General features: G+C 38.4%; 1 protein-coding gene across 1 annotated transcript in view; it reads right to left on the bottom strand.

Annotated features, from left to right (window-relative positions):
- pid1 (phosphotyrosine interaction domain containing 1) overlaps positions 1–23,625 on the bottom strand; it is a 28,356-nt gene extending 4,731 nt beyond the window's left edge. The window contains exons 1-2 of the mRNA XM_055028853.1: positions 23,492–23,625; positions 13,910–14,056 (exon numbers count right to left, since the gene is read on the bottom strand). Coding sequence (XP_054884828.1) covers positions 13,910–14,056; positions 23,492–23,521 — 177 coding nt within the window. The 5' untranslated portion in view covers positions 23,522–23,625. The remainder of the gene's footprint in view (positions 1–13,909; positions 14,057–23,491) is intronic.
- Positions 23,626–24,444: the final 819 nt, after the last annotated feature.

Below are 24,444 nucleotides of genomic sequence, written 5' to 3'. Positions count from 1 at the left end.
AGGACAGTTTCAGACAAAGATGGAACCACAGCATGGGTTTGGAAGCCATCCTTCACTTTATTCAGTCTCTGCTCAGATATTTGACTGAATACACATTAACATCAAGCAACCAGTCTTATCATCTCTAGTCAAGGTTTACCGTTGAGTGCAGCAGAGTGCAACATTTCCCATCAGTCTTCAAAAATTTGCAAAACCTCAAGTTAAGAAAAATATACCTAGAAATATAATTCCAATGTAAAATAAGCTCTATGTTGTGATTTTAACAACATAAAATATTAGCCAAATTAATGACAGTACCTGAGATTTCTTGCATTTTGTCATATTACTACAACAAACTTTAATGTATATTGCAGGGATTTCATGTGATACGCAAAAGTTAGCAAGTGGGAGAAATTAGAGGCATGTGTTGATTTTAATTTATTATTTTTACCCATAAAAGTTAGAAAAGTGCGGTGTGCGTGACTGTTTTCCGTCTAAATGTAATCAGTGCACAAAGGGATCTGCAGTCAAGAAGTTTTAACACATGCTCTAACAAGTTCCTATATCTAGGAACTGAAACTGAAAGGGCAGTTTCACTTCACTATTTTGCAGATCTGTATTATTTAAAGCATTATGGAGAAACAGGAAATGTGCTTTTTTACTTTGACAGGGAAAAGCATGAAAGAATGTTTCCTAAATGTTATTTTTTTTATTACATCTACCAAATACAACAAAGAACAGCCTTATAATCCTTTTAACAAGAGTCTCTTAGATTACTAGATTGCAGCAAAACATCAGTAATTTCTATTTCACACAACAGTGGAAGATCCAGACAGCGCAGCTGTCAGTGCCTCGTTTTCATTGGAGGCTGACGATTATTCAGTTCAGCCATTACGCCAAGTATCAGCTGTCAACAGTAGTACATTGTACAAAGTGCATCCCTTTAAATTCAAAGGCTTTAGTTATATTATTAACTTTAAATATCTAGGCGTTTTAGGCGCATTCAGACTTTTTCACAAGCTTTTCAGTAACAGCCATATAAAGCAAACTTGTAATGTTTTATACCTGGTTCAATCTAAGTGTGATTTTGCATTCTTGAGTTTAGAATTAAATAATTTTAGAACCTGTTAAAAACCTTTAGACAATAAAACCAAATAATAGAAGGAGCAACTGAGGCTACAATGTAGCTTAGCATCATCAGTGTGTGGATGTGTGTATGAAAGGGTGAAAGACCGACTGCAGTTTAAAGAACTATGCAGGTACACGTCATTGCCATTTACCCTGAGCTTCAAGCTCTGCTGTTTGATATTTCATTGTGGTTGAAAAAAAATCCTCCAAGAGAACTGTGAACAAGAAGACCGTAAACATGGATTTGTTTGACCACTTATGGTTTCCAAGTCAAATAACTAGAGCGTCGTCGCTCTTCTAAGATCAGACCAAAGATAAACAGGTGGTTAATAGTTACTGAATTTCATTGTTTCATAGCAAGAGTTTTCATCTGACCACCCAACAAGTGTTAAGAAAGGAGAACTCTACAAAGTGGAAAGGAAAGTAGAGAAGTAGTCATGAGGAGGGAAAGAAGGAAGAGACAGATTAGGAAACAACTCACGCTGAGATGGAAAGCAATAAACAGAAATTTTAGTACCATCATTAAGATTCAACAACAAGTGCTCGTAAGTCAAGTTAAACAAATCCATTAGCCTGTCTTGCTCTGGTGTGTAGTGTATATGTATAAACATATAATTTAAACCAGAGCAGAGAGGTTTCACTTAAAAAAAAATTTTCTCAACTAAAGTGAGAAGGAAAATTATACATGTCAGAAAAACAAAAGCTGAAGAAAACAAGGGGAAAAGCAATGCAATGTTCACAATTAAACATGCACTTGAAAGAGTTTTGTAGTTAAAAGGACATGATTGGGGATAATTAACCCTAAAATTATTCACATAGCATACAAATATACTTAACACTGGTTGCAAAGTTAGGTGTTTGTATATTTGTTTTATTTTATTATTTTTTTTAAAAACACCTCCTGTGACTAATTCAGTCTTTTAAAATAAACTTTCCACACAAAAGAATACCCTCTGCTTCAGTTTGTGAACATTCAAATAAATAAATCAATAAATAAATAACTCACTCAGTTCTGGAAGGAATGCACAAGATCAATTTTCAATTAAAAACACATTTTTTTTTCAGCATGTGACACTTGATGCAGAACTAGTGAAACCCTAATAGAAGCACTGAGTGGGTCTGTGCTCAATCTGTCTGGAGGCAAGCTGAAGATGTGAATCTGAGACTAATTATGGTTTTGTCAAATCTTCCAGTTAGTCTGAGGGAGTGTGTGAGCATCAGGTTGGTTTCTAAGAATCACGTCAAACATAGTAAGAGGCAATTCATTAATTCTTTCCTCTAGTTTTCACTTATGCTTTCATCACCGATGGACGTTTACCGATTTGAGCCAGGACGATAGCGTTCGGCGTGAGACTGTCCATTCGGCCACATTTTACATTAGCATAAAAAACACTGAAGTTCATAGGATTTGAATAATTCAGCCAATAATTATTGCTGTATAAATATTGCACACATTGACATTGTGATGACAGTATATTCACGACATACTATACAACCCTATTCTTGACAATGAAGAACATTCACTAAGAACTTGTATTCTGATTTCTGCAGAGAGGAAAGAGAGATGATCTCAGTTATAGAGCAGAACAGATCTTATTTAATGATCTCCGGGCCTAAAACCAGATGCTCTGTTGAGAATAGCTCATGAAGAAAAGCAGTCCAGCACTGGCAGGAAATTCATCAGCCTCTAGATAAAAAACAATAAAATAAAAATAAAAAAATCCATGCATCAATCCATCCATCCATCACCAGCAGGGACACATCTGCTCTCCTTGACTCCGTCAGTCTGTTCACCAGTTGTTTCTGCGCTGACAAGTCAGGCAGGCAGCTTAAATCAACGCACAGGACCGCAGAGCTCTCCCCTTGTTTTAAACTTTCCATCTGTTTCTGTTCCACTCCTGTGTCTCCCCCGTCTTAAAACACTTTCTTTTACTCATCTGTTTCTCTTTCCCTCCCTCGCCCCTTCTTTTTTCTTTATATGCTCTAGTGTATTATGCTTTTATCAATGTCCTGCCTTATACGGCATTCCATCAAAACAAACATGTTGACTTAAAGTGAAACACTACGGGCCGAGAAATAAATATCAGGGACAGAAGAGGAGCCCCTCAAGCCAACAACAAGAAAGAATGCTATAAAGAAAACTGACAGAAAAATAGACAGGATGAGGGGCAAAGAAAAAAGCAAAACAATATCCCAATAAATTTTGAATCATTCAATGGAATGCCGGTCTAGACGTGACACGAAACAGCCATACAGACCTGCTTTGTTGACGAGACACAAAAACAACAGAGAAAAGCGGCGAGAATGTTTGCGAGAGTAACAAAGGAGGAGGAGGAGAGTTAAACATTTGCATGTGTGGTGAAACATGTGGGCACTATTACTGACTCTAGTTTTCCTTTTCTGTTCTCGCAACAGTAGGAAAATCTCAAAAGGCACCTGCAACACGAAACGTAGGTGAACAACATCCACATTCACAAAAGTGTTTGTTGGGGGAGCGGGAGGCCGACATTTTATCACACCTTAAAATGATTTTTGAATTTTACTAAAAGGTTTAGTAATATCAACGTTTCAGAGTGGGCCAGCAAGATTCCTTGACTTGACTCTGGCCAAGAGTCTGTTAAAGGAACTAAAGATACAGGTGATGGGAAGGAAGCCTTTCAAACCTAAATACTTTGAGGTAATCAAGATAAATCATTCAAATATCAGTTCATAATAAAAGTTTGGTGAAATGTAAAATAAAATTAAACAAAATCACAATTATTGAGAAGGGTATACGCTTTCAACATATTAAATATTTAATTTAAACACATTTTAGAACTTTTTAATCTTTAAATGTGTTGCCTATCTTTCAGAAAGTTCTTATATGAATATAAAATATTTTTTTAAATTTAATCTGCCAGCTGTATGAATAATTCTGGGCCTATGATGATGTCAGTCATGTATGAATACATTAAACAACATTTTAACACAATTCTAATGCTAAACAAAGTTCACAATATTGTACGCCATTTTTTATATGGCTGGCACAATAATGAGGACGTCACTTGGGTTAAGCTACCCTATAGTTTGGATCATGGGAGCATGAAAATGTATGTGTTTCCAAACATTTCTGTCTTAATAAATCTGAACCTACTTTGTTTGACTGTCACTTTGCTGCTGTTGTACAGAAATTTTCCCACTTCAATATAATACAGTGAATTTATCATCTATTCTATTCTAACGTTTCTTGCACTATATGCCAAACTACTGAGACCTTTTCAGAAAAATTTAGATTTTTTTTAGTCAATTAGGGATGCAGGATATATCTAGATTGATCTTGGAATCAGCAGATGTTAGCCATTTTTAACTTATGGGCATTGATCCTACAAGTAGAACTGGACTGATATCAATAACCAATGGTTATTTCCATCTTGTTATAGCGTGTGTCTCAGTGGGGAAGAGGAGTGGGTGATGGCCATGGGGCATGTGCTTGTGAGGCTGTGGGGTGATGAACGGAAGTGCAGAGACAATTTCAGTCGTCATTTTTTTCAAGGTGTCTGAAAGATCTGAAAATAAATATAATATGTTTCAATATTGGTTATCAGAAATATCATTAATGACAGTAATATTGAATATCAATAGTCAAATGTTTATATTGCCACAACCTAAGTAGCCATTGTGCTGTCATCTACTAAGCTTCTGCTTCAGTTTGTGAACCCTCTGCTTCTGCCACATATTTTCAGCTAAAGAGAAAATATGTGGCTAATTAAATATATTAACGTGTCATTCATTGCTGATTTAATTTTTGCTGTGAAGGATGGAGAAAGTGAGCACCACCATTATCATGGAGTCCATCTGGTGCAGCGCTTTATCACCTCGCCAGGGTCACCCATGGCAATTAACCTCAGTTGTCGGCTCAGATAGTTTAGCCAGTTCTCTTTGTAGGAAGTTTCATTTTGTGAGATTCCAAACGGAAAAACAGCACTGAACAGGAAGAGACAGGAGGCTTCTGTCACATGGCCACCACTACCAGATGTGCGTGGAGACATCTGCATCCAGTGCCACATGGTCAAGGTGGGAGGCATCACAATCTGGTTTAAGGGACATGAAATGATCTCTAATTGCTAGGAAGGAAGGTAAGCTGCTGTGTAAGTTAGAGCGAAACCAACTACATATTGGACAAACCACACAACGCTTTGGCTCCAGGAAGTTAGAAAGCTGGCTCTTTGTAGCTTCAAGATGTAAGAGGAAAGGTTCTGACTATCTGTGTTTGGCCACAAACAACAGTTGTAAGGGTTTCTAGAAAGTGTCCTGAAAGGAGTGTCATTTGGGGAATCTGTTTTTAGTCTTGAGTACTCCAGTGGCTACGGAGCCAATGAAGGAGTTTGGATTTGCTTTAAGCTGGAACTGCTGGCCGAGCAGGAAAAGTTTTAGTTTTGGGGGTAAGGGTTTGAGGTTGGCGTCACCCTCGTGTTCACCATTAATTAAGTCTACGCTGCATTAAACAATCACGTTTGCGGCTGCTCTCAGCCATGGGCGAAATCTTTAAGAGTTGGCTGTCTTTGCAAAGCTTGGTTAAAATATAGCAAAAAGCAGTAAAACGAAAGAAGTTGCAGCATCTAAAGGGTGTAACCTCATAAAGCCAAATTAGACATTCTATAAAACTTTAGCGGAGCTGTATGTTCAAAGGACTGAGCAGAGAAACTAGATGTTTCAGACTTATTTGTCTGCATGCTAGATTATGTTGGAGACGGTGAGAACTAAGCCAACCAGAGTGGTCTTCAAGTGTCACTGCAGCAATTTTAGTTAAGATATTAACAGTTTTGTATTTTTCACCAATTCGTGAAATCTACTGTTCAACTAGTCATGGCTTCTGTTTAAAATGACATTCCTCAATCACAGTAGTGACAGGAAAGTAAGCCTCATATTCATTGATCCCAGGATAAATGCAGAAAATGATTTCCCTGCTATAATTCCACATGTTTTAGTCACAAATCAGAAGAATGTCCTTCAAGTTTTCTGGTAAACGGAACAAGCAAATCTGGAATTTGACTCTTTTTATGACTCACTGGATTAACATGCAACAATGAATGGAAACCACTACTTTTCCAAATGGTTCAGGACAAACTGACTTACAAAGAGGTAGGAAGGGAAACTGTTTTGGAAACAGATGGCGAGAAACAAAGTGAGACACATATACAAGGGGTGACAGGATAAACATCCGCACCTTGGCCACTGAGCCGATGGGAAGAGACGTGAAAATCCTGGCACACTCAGATGTAGAGTGTCTGTCTAAGTTGGGATGAGGGCATACTTGTCTGTACAGAGACATGCCTGCACGTGCATGAGAGGTGTAGCAGCTGGACAGCTGCTGGAGCAACTGCTGGATCAGCTATTAGCACAGAAAGGAAGCAAACAGACGGGAAGTAAGCAGGCGGTGGAGGAAGAAACACAAAGAGAGCTCAGTGAAGCGATGCCTGTCCCCATAGAGAGACTTTGGGGATGTGAATACAGATGCAGAAGATAAGATGAGGATGTAACTGTTGAGAAAAGACTTCAGCCAAGCTTGATCTGGTCTGGGAACAGACCTTTGTGATGATTAAAGCAGCAACATGTTTGAGCTTCAGATAGTTTCTGGAGCTCAGTCCAAGGGCAAACAGATGGTGGAGACAAAACACAGTCTGCACCCAATCCCACAACCTTCTGTACCATTTTGGCTGAAATGAACTCAGTGTGACGTTCTACATTAAACAAAAGAACAAAGCAGCACAACTGACAAAAGACAGAAATGAATGAGCAATTACTTCAGGCAGCAAGAGACCACCACTGTAATGTCAAACTCAGTATATTTCTTTAAAAGTGAATTCATGTCTGTAATGTAATGCAACCAAAAAGTATGAACCAAATTTGAAACAGAGTGATATATTTTTGCCAATGCTGAATGTGAAAACCCAAAATTTATTTCTCAAAGTTTAAATTGTATATTTCAATTCAAATAGGTTCCTAAAGACAGAAATTTTCACATACTGAAAAGAATCTGCAAGTCTGCAGAATATGAACTCCTTGTTTGGTCAGGATTTCTTGACCTTTTGTGTCTTCCTTCTGGGGGTAAGACAGTGACGGCCTGCTGGAGATCTGTCAAGTCTTCCCCGGGATTGTGTCGGATTTTTTGCATTTCTGTATTTAAAAAAATCCTTTCTGTATTGAAAATATTTTCTTCATTAGTCTTGGGTCAATTAAAATTTTCAGAGAAACTAACATTTGAAAGCCACCATCAAAATTAGAATAAATGCTATTATCATTGTGTGAAAAGCATGTACACAAGTTTGACAGTTTGAACAAAATTTTAATTTATTCACATGCAACTATAAATATCATGCATATATTTAATGAGTTTCTATAAAAACTCAAAATTCCTGTTAATTTTTAAACCTTCTAGCCACAGTTGTACACTAAAATGTAATCCAAGTATAATTTAACTTGGAGCTCATCCAGTTTAGACAAACTGGATCATGCACAGAGTCAGGACTGAAGATTACCTTAGCATGCTTCCTGAATTGGCCCCTTGTGCCTGGAACCTCTGACTGAGATTCCAGTGTTTGGAAACGCAACATTCCTCAGGAGCATGCTAACATTCCACTCAGACTTACTGAATCAGCACACCGCATCTGGCTCTCCTTGTCATGGCATGAAGTGATGGATGAGGTTCTCGTTTCTTGATTTAAATAGAACAGTGTGCATTAACTGGTTTACTTTGGAACGTGACGGCCAAAGTTCAACTCCCTGAGTTGCCACAGAGAGTTGAAATGTTCCTGTGTCCAAACAGGCTCCTGTTTTTGGTGTACATGAAATATGCTTTTACAGACAAACCACCTTCCTCAAAGACCTTTCATAGAAAGATGGTGAACTCTCCTTGAACGCACCACAAAAGAGTACCTTATAATAAAACATTCACCATATTTGTAGATCTGTATAGATTTCAACAAGGACCAAGCCAGACAAATGTGTTGGCACAAAATACTTCTCCAAATATTTTTGCACAAATAAGACTTTGCTTTGCTTTTTAATGGCATGGTCAAGAAAGATGGCAACAATCAATCTACTTCACAACAACAACTACCTGTTTCGTTTTTCCCAAATAGAAAATTGTTAAACTTGTGTAATCTATAAAGAGTATTTCATGGATTTTCAAAATACCATTGAAAAGTAGTTCAATCCTTTTCTTTTTCCATGCTTGCTTGACTCATTGTGCTAGGATCCAAGAGCTGTGGTCAATGACTAATATGCTTTCTGACACTGGACAGCATATTTTATTCCCGAATACCCAAATAGTCTTGAGAAATAACTGTTCTGCAGAGATTCATGACTTGCCACCACAAAGCAACAAAAGCTAAAATGAATCCACAATGTTTTACAATATGTAACACGTTTCTTGCCTTGAAGACCTCATTTTTCTCCTGTACAGATAGAGGTGATTTAAGTGGCTGGATATCCGGTTTTCTCTAAATAGTCCAAAAATTATTCTTCCAGTTTCTATGGGGGCTGTTAACACACATGTTGGTGAATTCCAGACAGGTTTATTTTTGTTGTTGCTTTTGGAGCCCACCTGAAGACAGTTAAATGGAGTAATAAAAACAAAAACATTATGATCCTGGAACAAGGAGTTTGAATGGTTTTGGATTATTTCTTTGGTTCTTCATTTGCATTTTCCTGCTCCATGATTTCATAGCCCTTACCACTAGAATTATTTTCACTTTCTGAGGTCCTCAGAGAGCTTTTATTTGCTCTCTCAATCATGACACCAAAGTACTCAGAAGCATGTTTGTTGCCTTAAAAGCGCTAATTAAAACCTGATGACTACTGGATTATTGGTACGTTCACACAATCAACACCAGGTTTCCAATGGACAAACAATTTTACATCCAACAAGTTCATTTATTTTTACAGATTTCAAAATAGTTTCTCTCTCTAGGTTGGTCATAACACAACTTAACTTTAAAAACAACATTGATCCTTTTCAATAATGTGGTATCCTAAACCAATATAAACTACTTGCTTGTTAACTACTGTATATAAATATTTCTATTTTTGATTATCCTTGACTTTTGTTCTCTTACTCTTATGAACTGATTCTTGTGGGACCACACCAGCGCCTCATATCTATCACCAATATTAACTTTAAGGGGTGGAACAAGAGTGATCAAAGCAAAAACATCGTCAGCAGCTATCGTCCGATGTCTAACTGATCTGAGAAATATGATGATCAAGCAGGACCTGATGATGTGTATAACATGCACAACAACTGATTGCATCTGGAAAGTGACATGATGGTTGTGACACAAAGATTGGCCTTGGAGAAATCCCTCAAAGTTGATGGTTGCAAGCTTCAAGCCAGACTCCTTTTTCCATAAAGAGGGTTGTGTGATCTGAAAGCTCATACAGCTTTTGAGTTTGGTGGACCACCTAGTATTATGTTCCGGGACAAATTGACCTGTAAGGAGAGGTTCCTAGTTAAACTCTTAAGGCAGACCCATGAAGTAAAAGAAGCTATGGAGAACAAGAGTAAAGCAAGAAAATCCAAGACTGAATTTGGAAAGTCTCATGCTCTTTGTTTTAAACAGCTCTGAAAGAGAAGCTGTCAGTGAAAACAGTTTGGAAAAGAACAGGAACTTTCATAAAATACTTGGCAGGAACAATCCTTCAAAGTTTATCATAAGAAAGCTTAAACTGAAGTCGTTTTTAAGAAAGGCCAACTCTTGGCGACGCAAGTCAATGAGAGAACAAAAATGTTTCCCGCTATGAAAAGCATTGCATTGTTTTTTGCCATTAGTCATCCAACTACTCACAGCTCACAGGATCAGAACTGACTCATTCGGGACTTGAGAAATATCTGTAGCTGCCAGAATTGGACACTGAATGATCCAAAGTATCTTAGCAGCCACCAACTTATTGACGTCAACTCGGAAAAGGTAAAATTTTACACAGATGGAATTTCCTGAATTTTGCAAGAATTTATCTGTGTGAAAAGCTCAGGATTTGCTGTCAAAAATACTGAGGCTGAGCCTCAGATTCAGTGTTTGGATTTCGGTACAGTCCTGAAATCCATCTCAGTCTGGCTCTGCTGCTGACAAGTTGCAGTACCAGCAATGAAAACAGAGTAATTATCGTGAGCAGGAGTCAGGACTCTTTCCTAATCCTTCAACGCTCCAATTTCCATACAAACAAAGCGTTTTTGATTCTTCATACATTGCTTACCTTCTCTGTAGCCAAGATCAACTGATTTGGACTCAGCTTTAAGGTGTGTAAACAAAATGTGTGCCTTCCTACCCACTGACAAAATAATCCAGAAAAGTCTGAATACTGTCAAACTTCTAAAAGCGAGCTAACATATTAATAATGTGCTCCCTTTTTGTCTCTAAACCTAGAAGATGATATTAAAAAGAGTATCTCGTAATGAAAAAGACAAGACCATTTGCAAGGAGAAAAGAAACCCTCGGTCATCTCAACCTACAGGTCTACAAATCATCTAAATGTTGCAGCTGTGCAGCCTGTTCCTCCTCACTGAATGAGAAGAAACAGGGTGTCCAGCATTCGTCTCAACAAATAGACAAATCTGTGGCATATATTGTTTCTGCAGTATCGACTTGGAAAAACAGTTACACTTTCTCTCCAGTGCCTATTTAGAGTAAGGGCATAATACTTGAACCCACATCCTTCATTATTATCTTATACTGGCGATTTAATGTGTCAATTCAAAGTCTATTGGAGTGGAAAAAAAGGTAGAAGGTCAAAAATAAGAGGTGATCTTGGTAGGCAGGACTGTGGACTCTTCCTGCTCTCCTGCCTTCCTGTAACCTGTGAATACAGTTCACAGGAAGGCGAATTGGAGAAACAGGGAAGTGAAAGAAAGAAGATCTGAAACACTATTATAAATAAAAAAAAGCAATCAGAGAATGCCAACAAGTATTTCAGAAAGGAACTAAATCTTCTTGTTTGTGCTGGTTTTCTGCCACAAAAGACAACCACGTCTCTTGAGTAGCAAAGCAGAGGAGCAGGTGGGCAGACAGACATTCAAACAGACAGGTAGGAACTCAGATGGGAACTTCCACAAGACGACAGATCTAGACAACGAGGCACAAAAGGCCGGCAAGCAAGGTAGTAGCACACATCAGTCAGAAGAAGACTGTGTGTTTTGTTGTGAGTACGCATGTGTGTTTGGCTGGTATTACACTGAAAATACATCGTGGTATCCACAGCAACGTGGCTTTGGCATTTTCAGTGCTGTTGGAAAGAGCTGCGAGTCAGAAGAGGAGCAGCCAACGAGTGAATGCTGCACACTGTATAGAGAGAGACAACAAGTCTACCAGGGAATATTCGCATGGGTCATAGAGATTTTCCTCAGCCATAGATCAACATTTGACTTCTGATTTAAATTGTACATCATCACTCAAGCATTTAGGAGACTCTTGCCCATGTTTTTACTGCCTTATGGCTTTGAACTGAATATTTTATTATGAAAAACAAATCCTTTTTATTGCACTTTAAAACGAGAATAAAATCAAAAATAAAAAAAATTATAAACAGGAACAAAATAAGATTGTAAAAAGTAAAATTGTGTATGGCAATTACAGATTTTCTGTAGGTCCTGACTGGAGGTGATCTGTGTGAAGAGACTTAACTATATCTACTCATTTATCATCCCAATCAGCACATGTAATCTGATGGAAAAATTCTGGAGTTCAGATTACAGATGAGCTTTAAACTCTGTTTTACTTGGCCAGGAGCTCAATATCACCTCAATCTGCTGATTAAATGAAAATGTACTTGATAGTCTGTGGAAACATCCTTACAGTATTCACCTAAAGATTTTTCAGAGTTTAAGTTTTAAACCACAAACTAATGTATTTTTGGGAATGTTATGCCCAAGACCAACTCAAGATCGTTGGTGCAGCAATGAAGGTCTATAAAATGTGAGGTGCGTCTGTATTTATTCTCCAGTGATTCAATCCTTTGTAGGAACATACAGTTGCAAGTCATTCCTGTCATTTTGTCATCAGCTTTGCACATCTCATAATGGAACATTTGGACCATTCTTCTCCCATAGCTCAAGTCCTGTCACATTAAATGGAGGAACTTTGTGAACAATTGTTTTTATCTTGCCACAGATTCTCAATTGGATTTATGTCTGGACTTGAAATAGTCAATCTTTATCAAATAAATATGCTTTGATCTAAAACACTGGTCTATACCAGTCTGGTTGTGACGTCTGGGCTTATTGTTCGGCCTAAATCTTTTCAGCCTTCCAAGATGGTACGCTGCAAAAGACTTTTGGTAGGTCTGTAGTTTTGCCATAAAACGATTGTTTTATAAAATATTCCTCCTATAAATGTCTCCACAGCTTAATTTCCTCAAATTTCTGCTGTGTTCTTAGGTCTTCACCAATGTTCTCTGACAAATCTCAGAAAGCTCCCACATACTTCATCCGGTTGATACAGCTCTGCGTGTTTCCATATTTAAATATGCTTGGACAGCAATGTTGATATTTTGCTTCACCTAGTTCCAGTATCTGGTTTTTGTATGACTTTTCATGAAATAACTACTATAAAAAGAACAATATATGGCTAATAACTTATGGATGAAAGCTGGAACGGAGGAAGCCTTGAAGGTTTCACAGATATGCAGACTTTATATAAGATTAAATGATACACATGTAGACCGACCACAGCTTATTCAGGCAATCGTTTAAACAGGATGTCAAAGGGAGTCAGAGTAAAGGGGGTTAAAATGTATCCCCTTCATAATTAATGACTTCTTTGTCAGTCACACTAAATAGTTTGTGCTTATAACATAACAAAAAGTAAAAAAATATCAAGTGCTATTAGTACTTTAGCAATGTCCTACACACTGTGCATAGGTAATGCATCTGGTCCTGATCATTTCACACATAAGAACTACAGCAGCAGCAGCAGGGTGAAACAAAAGGGGCCACAAGGAAATTCTTCCCACTACAACTTGATCTTCAGCAGATAAAAAAACCTGAAAACTACACGCTGCCGGATGTCCCATGTGTCTCTGAGCTAGACTAGACTCCACTGCAAGCAGAAAGGTCGAGCTCAGGGTTACATTAAAACTTCAGGGTGTTTTTGTAAAGAGCCAAAAAGGCGCTTCTCACCGTATCTTTTCCTTTTTGTTTTACAGTCATCCATATGTGCTCAACTTCTTCTCTTGTACAGTGATCCAACAAACACAAACATCAACAAGCATAGGGACTGTGTGTTCCACATTTGTGTTTCCTGGCAATAATACCAGTGGGAGTTTATTTTGTCCTCTTAGAGAAGCTGCCAAATATAAAAAGGTTTATTTTAGTGAGGGGAGAAGTTGGGAAATACCTCCCTTTTCATCACGTTTACTAATGACACACCAGATTTCAATCAAAAAGTCACAGAAAACTAAATTCTCTCACTGAAGGAGCCTCTCAAAGGCAGGCAAGCACACAAAGACATTTGGTAATTTGTTAAGAAGTTTCATTTCGATCTGTACCGGTGTGCTTCCTGTTTTGAACCTGGAGATAAAGAGAGGAGTTTAAATTACCCAATGTATTAGATCTAACTCTGCAGGGAAACTGAGCACCTAAAGCCTCACCCAGACTTCTAACACACAGAGTCTGACAAAAGAGCGTTGCAGAATCAACAATAGGGAAATTATTCAACTTATGTGAGGAAAAAGTGAAAGAAAAACATTTGGATTATGGCTCTGTATTAATAGTATTATGCATTCCGGATCAGAGTTGGATTTGAGGATTAACAGGCTCATGTGATCCTACCTTGTATCCAGCGTGGGTCCTGCTCTTTGCATGCGGCGTGGCAGAGCAGAGCTCAATGGCCTCGGGCTCATGAAAGATCACCGTGGGCAGAGGCTCCTTCCTCAGCGTCAGCACGTTTAGCTTCGTCTTCAGCATTGTCTGAAAGTGCTGATTGAGAGAGGAAGATGAAAGCAGTGAGCTGTAAGCCAACTTCCAGTAAACCTGCTACAAGCTGGATTCATGTCACAATACGGAGATTAATGATGAATGCTCCTTCGGGCAGGCAGGCAAGTTTTACTAGTTTACTGAATGGCCACCATCAAATCCAACAATATTCGTGTCTTATAAACACTAGGATCTGGTGTTCGTTGTAATGTGAAAGAGAAGCCAGTTTGAAATCTATCTCTTACATTTTAATAAGTGAAAACTAAAGATGAAGTCCTAAAATAGGATGGTCTGAGAAGTTTATTATGCCCCATGTGAAATGTGAGGAACAGACGAAGGGAGCGCTCCCCCCTCCCTTCCTCTCTTCATTAAAATAACAGAGGCTGTATAATCTAATACTGCACTTCAATGCCAACGCCGAGCAGAACCAAATGCTCCATGTGGTTCTGTGCACTGCAACACCGTCCAGTTCTGGGGCCTTCTCGGAGCAGACAAAAGTAAACCGAGTGTTTCCTGAAGGAACCCATGCTGTGAAACATGCATGGTGCAGCTCAAGCTGGTGACTCCCGCGATCAACAGCACAAGAGTTATAGAAGCATGAGATTTATTCAAAAATTATGATTTTCGATGATGGCATTTGACAAAATGTACAGTTTATTACTTGTTTCACAATTTGTTATACAAACAAACTTGATAACTCAACTTGCCCAAGTGTGACGAAGATATTTTTGTAAAAAGGCAAATACCATGCTTATATAGTGACTCAGATTATAGTAGGCAAGATGTTAAAGCTCTTGCAAAATGATAGCAATATTATGCTAACAGAAAAACAGTGACGGCAATAGGGGTTAACTACAACCTGTGATGTTATTGCAATTTCTTTCAGCATGCTTTCCTAATGTATCGCAGCCCTGAAATAACTTTGGAAACGTTTCCTCATGTTGTCACATAACATTGAATCTGTAAACAAACCTTTTAACACTCATGTGTCTAATTAAAGCACATCAGACTGTTTCCTCCTCAACTCATATGTATTGATAAATTAAGGAGATAAATAGTTTATTAAAACCCTTAACTCCTGATAATAATATTGTGTTATAATATGTAATTAGTTAATTATATAAGTTCACGTACCCACATCTTTTCATTCATTATGGTTCTGATCCTTGTTTCAGACACCTGTTTGCCACAATAATAAGACATTAATACCCTTGGTCATCAAAAAATGACCACATATGATTTATTGGAGTCATATAACATTATTTTACAGTAGAACATAGAAAATTCCTGCAAAACATGAGCAGACCAAGCAGATATGCAACACCGCCAAGGAAGGCTCAAAATAACTCATTTTGAGCAGAAAATGCCCAGTGAGAAAAACTTCTTTTCATAAACTGGACAAGAAAAAGAACAAAAGTGCAAAACAAAAAAGTCCCAGGAGTAAACTGACTTCTTTTTTCTCTTCATTACTGATTGTCTTTCAAGCCAATTTTTGTTCCTGGCAAAGATGGACTTGGATGAGCTTCTGGCTAAAGCTTGAGTGAACCTATATAGCATATTTATGCTATATAGAAGTCTATTTCTATGTATAAAATATAGAAATCACTCCAGAGTCAAATCAAGCTTTATCACCCCTTCAAACTGTCCAGAAAACATTGAACTAAGACATTGGGATTAACTTGAACACCTTCCATTGAAAGGCAACTAGCAGAGATAAATTGACTCTAAAGTTAATTTGAGAACAAACGACTCTGCCCAACAGATTGCATTTACTATACAAACAACTTCCATTTTTACAATGCATCTAACTGCACGTACTTTTCAGCAGGAGCAAAGGGGAAAGGGTCTTTCTGTACTAGTGTTGAACCCTAAAAGAATAGTTTTATCCAACAGATGGTCAACATTCAGTGAAAACAGCCATTGCTGCCAAGTAAGGCTTTTATCAGCCAACAGTTTTACCTTTGAAAGCCAAAAAGAAAACCCTGATCAAGATAAGGAAACATATTTGGTGGCCACTCCCATAAAAACCTAAATATTTTTCTACTTATCAATATCAGTCACAGTAAAAGTACTCAACTTAGAAAATATGGCACTATATGCATTTGCATTGTATTGGCTCTTTAATCAGATATTAAAGGAGGATGGCCAACAGTGTGTCTAGCTACCTGAAAAGGAGTGAAAGAAAAAACAAGATGGATTTGTGAAAGTAAAGCCATATGTGTGGTAGGGCTCAATGATCTCCGCGTCAGCACTTCACAGCTGCCCGGCAGTGGCTTGCATTCCTACACTTGGACCCGGTTCGGCGTTGGGGGCTAAAAGGGCAGTTTGGAGAGTGGTGCAGATAAATGGTCCAAGTTCAGGGCTCCACTGGAAATCTATAAATAATATTTTCATTATTTAAAATGTTTTCTTAATTTTATTTATTTAGTCTGCATAGCCTCCTCATCAAGTTACTGTGCAATTAATTGCATTTTTGACTTTTACTTGGCAAGTGTGCGTGTCTCTGACGTAAGGGTCTCTGGGTTGATTTGAACTGCTGTGGGACGAGACGCATGTTGACACATTAAACCTTCTGCTGTGAGACCACATCACGTCTCCAAACAGAAGACCTTGTTCAAAAATATAAAGTATTGTGTCAATACTGACACCCGACCATTTAAATGTTGGGTTTCAGTGAAACATACTTAAATAAAATTGTATAACTACAAATGAGACCCCATTATATCTCAGTGTAGCTGTCTTAGCTCTTTGCAGAAAGTGAAACTGGCTACTGATGGAAATAAGATGTCACTGACAATTTTTTTCTTTTCTCAGTTCAGCCAAAATAGCCACGTTTTCGTAAGTGACACCCAGCTTCAAAACCCAGTTTCTTCTAGGATTCAAGGTTTACAAGCTGACTTCTATCAATAAAATGTGCAGAGAAAAAAATACTTCGAATCTCATAATGGAAACATGTACTATTAAAAAGCAATGGCTTCAAAAGTAAAATTTCAACATGCCACCCTTGTGATTCATTGTTTCAATACAATGTCAAAGAATCTGCTTGTGTGATCAGAGGGACCCTTCCCCAACCTATTGCTGTACAGTTTTGCTTATCTAGCTTAAAGAAAAGCATCAAAACTTTCTCTTCAGTTACAACAAACAGAAAATCAAAAAAGTGCCATCAATCACTTTGTCTGAAAACAATTTTTAAACAACTACAGTGTGACAGCTTAATGCCTCTACCACAGGCTGCAGAAAGTCCAACAAATTTAACAGTAATGCACTTTGATAAAGCATAAATATGATGCCGAGTTGAAGGAAAGCTTGAGTAAAAAGAAAGTTGGAAAACAGCCTGATAGAGCCAGACCAGTGAACTGTCAGTGATGCTTTATAGCAAGTCGGTTATTTTATGACTAAGTGCTCGCTTAATGAGCATTTACCTTATGGCATTCGTCCAGTTATACAATATTAGCAAAAAAAAAAATAAATAAATAATAAATTCTGCTTGGCCAGACGTGCATTCAACACTGCTGATTTATTTCTCACTATAATCTCCAGCAATCTTATTATTGCTGAAAATCCCAAGTGTCAGACATAATGCAGAGTGCTTTTTTCTGCCAAAGTCTCTTAACCAAAACCAACTGTAAATCTGAAACAAATGTAACAAAAGCAATGTAACAACCGCATCCATAAGAAATCAAAATCAGAGTTTTTTGTGATGTTTGCCTCCCGTTGTGACGAGTTTAACAGTTCACAGATGGCAAATTAAACTCAAAGCCCTCCAAGGCTATGCCTAGACAAAAATAGGTTCTCAGGTCAATATGAAGGGAAGGTACTCAATAAGAGGGTGAAAAACAGCCACTTAGCCTTACAGAGTTACGGTTAAAGAGATGGGATCATGACAAAAGAGTAGGAAACAGCTGGAAATGATGTTAAGTCACCCAGACAGATGTGTGTCTCTGGAAGCATGAAATTAGGAAAAGAAAAATAGCCCCTCTTGACGCACTAACAGCTACTGGTTCATCCCCAAACCAAAAGAGCAATAAGTCATGTTCCACAGATTTGAAGATCAAAACTGTGGGTAAACTGTAATATCAGGCTGTGTCACATGCTTCAGCAAAAAGTCTAAACATGTGAAAACGGTTAGAAAGAACCAAGAAAAATGAGTCAGCTGTTGAAATTTTGTGGCCCGTTAAAATGCATCAAAGCAGTACAATGTGATTTTGTTTAGAACATGTTCAGAAAACGTGTTTTCATTCTCAGATGTAAGCATGCATTTAAGATTTAGGAAGGTGTACGACTAAACTCATTTCAATATTCCTTGTCACAAAAAAATGCGCACAGGAGTTATTTTTCCGGATGCCTGTGAAGTGCTTTGAAAAAAACCACCAGTTATCTGATGCTAAATGAAAAGGAGGCATTATGTTTTGTCACAAAATGAAAAGGTGGGTGTACACTTGAAGATTAACAAAAACAATAAAACCAGACATGGGTTGGTGAGAGATGTTCACAGTATTTCCAGACAGTATCTCTTTTTTCTGACAAAAATGTTTCTAAGGAGCAGTTTGCCTATTTTGCAAGCAGGTGAAAAGTATAGAAGCCCCCTTTCAGCCACCTGACTGGCAGTGTGCAGCATCAAGGAAAGGGAGCTTGGTGTTTTGAATTTGCCTTATAACTAAGGAAATTCCAGCTATTTAGTCACTTTCTTTTAAATCTCAGTATACCTCAACGCCGCCTGGATTCACTACTGCTTGTTAAAGTTTCTCAATGTTGTTCTTTTTGCTGGGACATTGCAACATATCTATTCACGAAAACACCAGTTGTTGATCAAGGGAAAAACATAAACCCCATGGCAGGAATGCAACCCGTCAGCCATGTTATGCAACATAGATTAAAACCTTCCCCAAATGTGCCACAAGGAGCCACACTGTTCACAAAAGTGTTTTAAGGAATAAGGACGAAATATATTTTTGTAACAAAGTGGCTTTGCCTCTTGGGTAAACAGGATGAGAGCTAAAAGTAATACTTGAAATGGATCATTCATGGAGTCGCTCCTCAACACGGGGTCAGTGAAGCCACCGCACCTCATATTTCCAAACAATAACTTCACTTTACTTTGAGGCTTTAACCTTACATTACTGCAGACTGGTGTTTACAACCTTCCCCTGTGTTCCTTTGACAGTTTATGAGGAGAAATGCAACCGATTACGCTCGACTCTGTGTGGTACTGTGGGGGGGTTCCTACACAGAACTACAAAGTGAAGGAGGAAGAAGGGCCGTGATTGGATGCTGCTGGACCTGCTTTTTCTCTGTGGGGAAAAAGCAGGTATTAAAGCACCGCAACCAGACCCTGAGGGTGGCAATCTCCAGCTAGTGGTAAAAACATTGGTAACTCTTTGGCTTAAACAATGAACAAAAGCTGCTTGAATAGAGTGAAGGGCTGGTATGGAATAAACCAGGTAACATACGCAAGAAACTGAGTTATTTGAAGGTGCGGCTTGTTCGTCTGCTCTCATACAAATTTCTTCAGAGTCTCCTCAAGTTTTCGTGTCAAGCCAAAAATTTATTTTTGTAGACTTGATCAATTATTTTGAACTTCATATGTTTGAGAGGTAGAATTACCTTTCAATCCGTATGCAAGTAATTTTCCTTTTTCGTCTCACTAATCCAACTATGAACAGTTTAGCTACGTTTTTTTGTAGCGTCACATTAAGAAAGTAGTGTAGATTTATTGATAAGTTGTCTTTTTTAGATAGGGTAGCTATACCAGAATATTTATTGCTTAAAATAAACAATGTTTTATGAATGTCAAAGTCCACGCTGCAGTAAATAACTCAATTTGAGGTTTTGTTGCAACAGTCTAGTTTTTCAACAAAAATATAATTAAAAAATAATATAATGTTGGGATTTAGAAATGAAATACATAAATAAATAAATGAGGAACAAAAGGATAAAGGTCCTTCTGAGACAGAGGCATTTTTAATAAAAAGATTAACCATATCCGTTACAAACTGATTTAACAAAAAGCATCTAATATTCACAATCAGGAAATTAAGCCTATTCTCTGGATACGAAAAGTCAAAGGTCACCTGAGTAAAAAGGAAGAAATAATGTGCTGGCTGAAAAAAAAAAAAAAAAATGAGATGAGGAAAGTGTGCCAGTCTGCGTGTGGATTCCTTCGCTCACACTCAGCCTGGCGGTGCCGACAAACAGACCTCAAACAAAGACAAATAAAGATGGCCGTTGACAGAAGCTGCTTTTGACCATGTTTGACCTCAGACAGCCATTTCTGCACCGTCAGGCCATGTCTTTTCATCTGCCCCGTATGTCACATTTAGGTGTTAAAAGTTCAGTCCGTAGCTGCTGAAATAGGAAGAGAGCACTTCTGGCACCTCAAAAAGGAAGCATGCTCGCATGTCTGCGTGCACACGGAGCTTTTAGCTGAGGTACGGGCACACAAGTGCGTCTTTCTCAGGCCGCTGCTGCATGTTGTGCAATTTGTCAGTGAACTTAAATGGACTCTGTGTAGGAGAGGAAGGGCCCCCTGAAACCTAGCGAAGGATGTGGTCAGTGGAGGAAGAGCGCGCAGACAGACGGAGAGAAAAACAGGGAGGCATGATGCAGCACCAGCACAAAGGCGCAATAATTCTCTGCACTCCATAGCCTGGATCTCCTGACCCTCCGATATTTCCATCTAGCTCTTTTTACCCTCTTCTCTTTACCCACCAGAGTGTGAGACAAAAAAAAATGCGGTGAGACATCAGGTGTTGCTATGGCAACAGAAAGAGAGAATATCATGGATTGTGTAATACGCGGACAAAGACAAATACATACTGAGCAATTCTGGTTTAAAGCTACCGTTAAGTGTATATGCTGGGATTTGCAGGCTTTCCAAATTAAAATATTCTGTAAAGCCAGTTTAAAGACTTCATATGAATGATTTAAATCAACGACAAGAACAAGAAAAGCAAACTAAGTGTTTTGTAAGGTGAGCATTTTGTTGAACATTCCTGTCTCTTTTTCAAGCTTTACCCCACAGCCCCGAGTCACAATTACAGCTCAGATCTTAAACACTAAGTCAAAATCACTCCAGCATGGCTTTTGCTTGAGAGTTTACAGAGTCCTGATCTGCAAGGTTATCTTTCAGCTCTCCAGATGGACTTCTGAGCCTCTCTCAAGTCAGGAAGAAAGCCAGGAAAATTAGTCTGGGTTTACCTTTAAAGTATACTTTAGTTGAAGTTCAGATATGCAAATCATTTGAAAAGGTTGTACTGTTGAAATGCACAAAAATCTACATAAACTTCTCACAGTGAATTTATGCTTATGTTAATCTGTTTTCTCTTTGAAGCTGTAAGCATGATCTATCAAAGTCAAAGAAAGTAACAAAATGTTTTAGTTCACATTTCTACAGTTTGACTAATCATCTATTTATCTGACCATGTGCCATTTTCAATCATATTTGTGTGTCATAGTGTGTCACTGATTGAAAATGTAGAAGATAAAATACAACTTTGGATTATATTCCAGGTCTAGAATTACACAGTAAAATTTTAAGTGAAATTTTTATTTTTTGCTTTATTGCTTCACTGGATAAAGATGGACATCAGTGTGGCTTAAATAATGCTCAGCATTTCTATTTCTGACTAAATGGATTCTAAATTTTCTCAGCATTTCTTTGATGTTTACAACATATTACTATAAAAAGTACCTAATATTTATTAAAGTCATTTAGATGTGCACCTGTTCCTTTGTTCAGTCAGAGGTCCCCAAATATTGCTCTAACAATATTATGCCTTTTTGCAATCAGCATAACATGAAGAAGTAATACTAAATACTACCAAGCAATCATTTGACTTTATCAGAACTTCCTTTTTCATTTTTTTCTTTATTTATTTGAAGACACTCTCCTGGAACCAACAGTGGAAAAATATCTCCATCAAAAGAAACACCCGCAGTGTCAATTTTTCTAGTTTGTAACCAAATTACATATTTTTTTGATCATAATAACAATTGAAAGTTATTTTAAACATGTTCATTTGTATCTTTTGTAACGGTTTCCCTTTCTATTACTTTGTTTATTTTTATTTATTTTTTTACATATAAATCAGTTTTATGACAGATAAATAAAGTGTGCTTGACTTACAGCTGCTGTTTATTCCACATGTGATTTTTTTTAAAAATTAATTTACTTTCATTATTGGCAAAGTTTATCATTTTTACAATAAAATACTTTGCAGATTAAATTATTTGATGCATATTCCAACCACGTAAAAATGTAGAATGGCTACATCTTAAAACATGTAGAAATTACAGACACTTTTCTTTTAAAAAATAAATAAATAAATAATATTCTCGTTTATTATGGGTCACTGAGTGAATATAAATAAATCTGTCCAGATAATGCAGAAGAGTCAAACAAGACTGATTTGGTGGCTGTGCGGCAGTATCTTGTAGCAACGAAGGCCTGGTTAAACACGGTATGGTTTACTTGCTCATATAAGAAGACAGGGACACGCAATCAGGCGCAGAAAGAGGTAAATAAACGCGGCGGACATTTTTAAATGATGGGCTTCTTCCAGCCGCGTTCTGGAACTCGGTTGCCAGGCGACGCGTTAGCCTATCCTAGCGGCCCCAAAGCGCACGTTCCACCTTTGAAGCGCAGGACTCTTGTTCACTGGGATCTGCCGGAGCTTCACGTCCAGGGGAAGAGAAGAAACAAGCGGAACTAATTGGTCCATCCTCCCGACGCCCGGGCAGGAGACGGAATTGTGCAAGTTCACTTGGCAGGCACTTCGCAGGCCGACATCTGGAGAGCATTACGTGTGCAACAGAGACGTTGAAGCCGTGGGGTCGGTGCACAGATTTACCCCCGGGTAGCAAACTACGTGTCATCGGTGGATCTTTTTACTTCGCTTTTTCCCCCTTCTTCTTCCCCTGTAGCTTTCAGCGATGTGACGCTGAAACTAAAAATGCTAAGACTAGAGTTTTAAGCATCCCGGTGTGAGCAACATGAGGAGAAGGCCCCTCAGTTCAGCTACACAGAGATGCACGAAAACAGCGAAGAAGATCAAAACGCCGTCTTAAGCGTAACTTTGAAATGCATGTGTTGTTTTTTTATGAGTTTAAATAACCTCCAGCTGTGGATTAGCAGAGGAACGTGGCGCGGGAGAAGCGATAGTTTGATGCGCTCCTGCTTGCGTAACGTGGGTAGGTGCCTTCAGAGCCACTAAACCCTCCGGAGAGACCCAGATGTTTCATTTCAACGCCAAACTTTGAGACAGGGACGTGGATTTAAAAAAAGAAAATGTGCGTTGACGACCATCTGTAGCCGCGTCGAGGAAAACGTAGCTCCAGGTTCGAGCCACGCACAGCGCGGCGGGGCTGAGGAGCTCCATTCAGCCCTCCCAACCCCTGCCCCGCCGCTGAGAGGTGCCCCACCAAAATGCCTGTTCCTACCTGCAGCCGCTCCGACGCAGGTTGCCACATATTAGCGGAGTCGCTGGTTCTCTGTCTGCACTTCTGGGTATTCTCCTCCCGCAGTCCAGTTCACATCTGTTGGCTTTAGCAGCTTCCCTCTCTTGTCCCCCCTCGCTGTGGTCGGCTCGGTAATGAAGGATGTGTTGCTCCGCCTGGATGTAGTTAACACATTTGCCAGCAGGTGGAGGTACCTGCTGTCCTTGGTGATGCCTTCAGGTGATGTAGAAAATCCAGCTCCCGCACAGCGTGTGCCTTACTACCAGTAGTTATAACAATACATTGCAGTTTATTTATACATGGCTAATTTATAATAAACGTTTTCTAAAAAAAAGAAGAAACAGCTGTCTTTATTTAAATGGAATCCAGCTTGGTACAAAGTAAATTCACACCAGTTCAATTTATTCCAGTTCAATACAATTGTACAGTCGGATTAAGGTTATTTAATTAAAAAACACAAGGTTGCAAATAAGTCACGTGCCCATTGCCGTGATTCAAAATTAGTCATAAAGTAGAGAGAATGAATAATTTTCAGTTAGTTTTCTGTGTGTCTGAGGTTGTTTAACTTTTTAGGGGGAAATCTCATACTGTTTAATTCTCAAGGAACCTCTGTGATCATATTTCACTGAAAAAACTTGAGATTCTTTTTCTCTGCACAGGATCTTATTGGAGTGGTTGGTTTGAGGCCTGGTTTGATCAATCACCTCCCTCGAGTTTAAAATCTGGTGCAATAATTCAGCTAAAGTAACCTGACTGCATAACAATTGCATAAGCATAAAGCTCGTAGCAGTATTTGAAGGCCTTAATTCTTTAATCCTCTGAAAGTTGTTTGGGAACAATGAAGGTTATGTTCACAGATTTTGATCACTTAAGCTTTTAAAAATCCTTTTCACCTGACTGTTTGCAATAGGGGTGGATATCATGTAAAAAAATAA

This window comes from Poeciliopsis prolifica, unplaced genomic scaffold, assembly GCF_027474105.1.
Source record: "Poeciliopsis prolifica strain line A6 unplaced genomic scaffold, Auburn_PproV2 SCAFFOLD004, whole genome shotgun sequence".
NCBI classification, from domain to species: domain Eukaryota; kingdom Metazoa; phylum Chordata; class Actinopteri; order Cyprinodontiformes; family Poeciliidae; genus Poeciliopsis; species Poeciliopsis prolifica.
The sequence above is the reverse complement of the archived record's forward strand: the minus strand, read 5'-3'. Positions and strand labels throughout refer to the sequence as shown.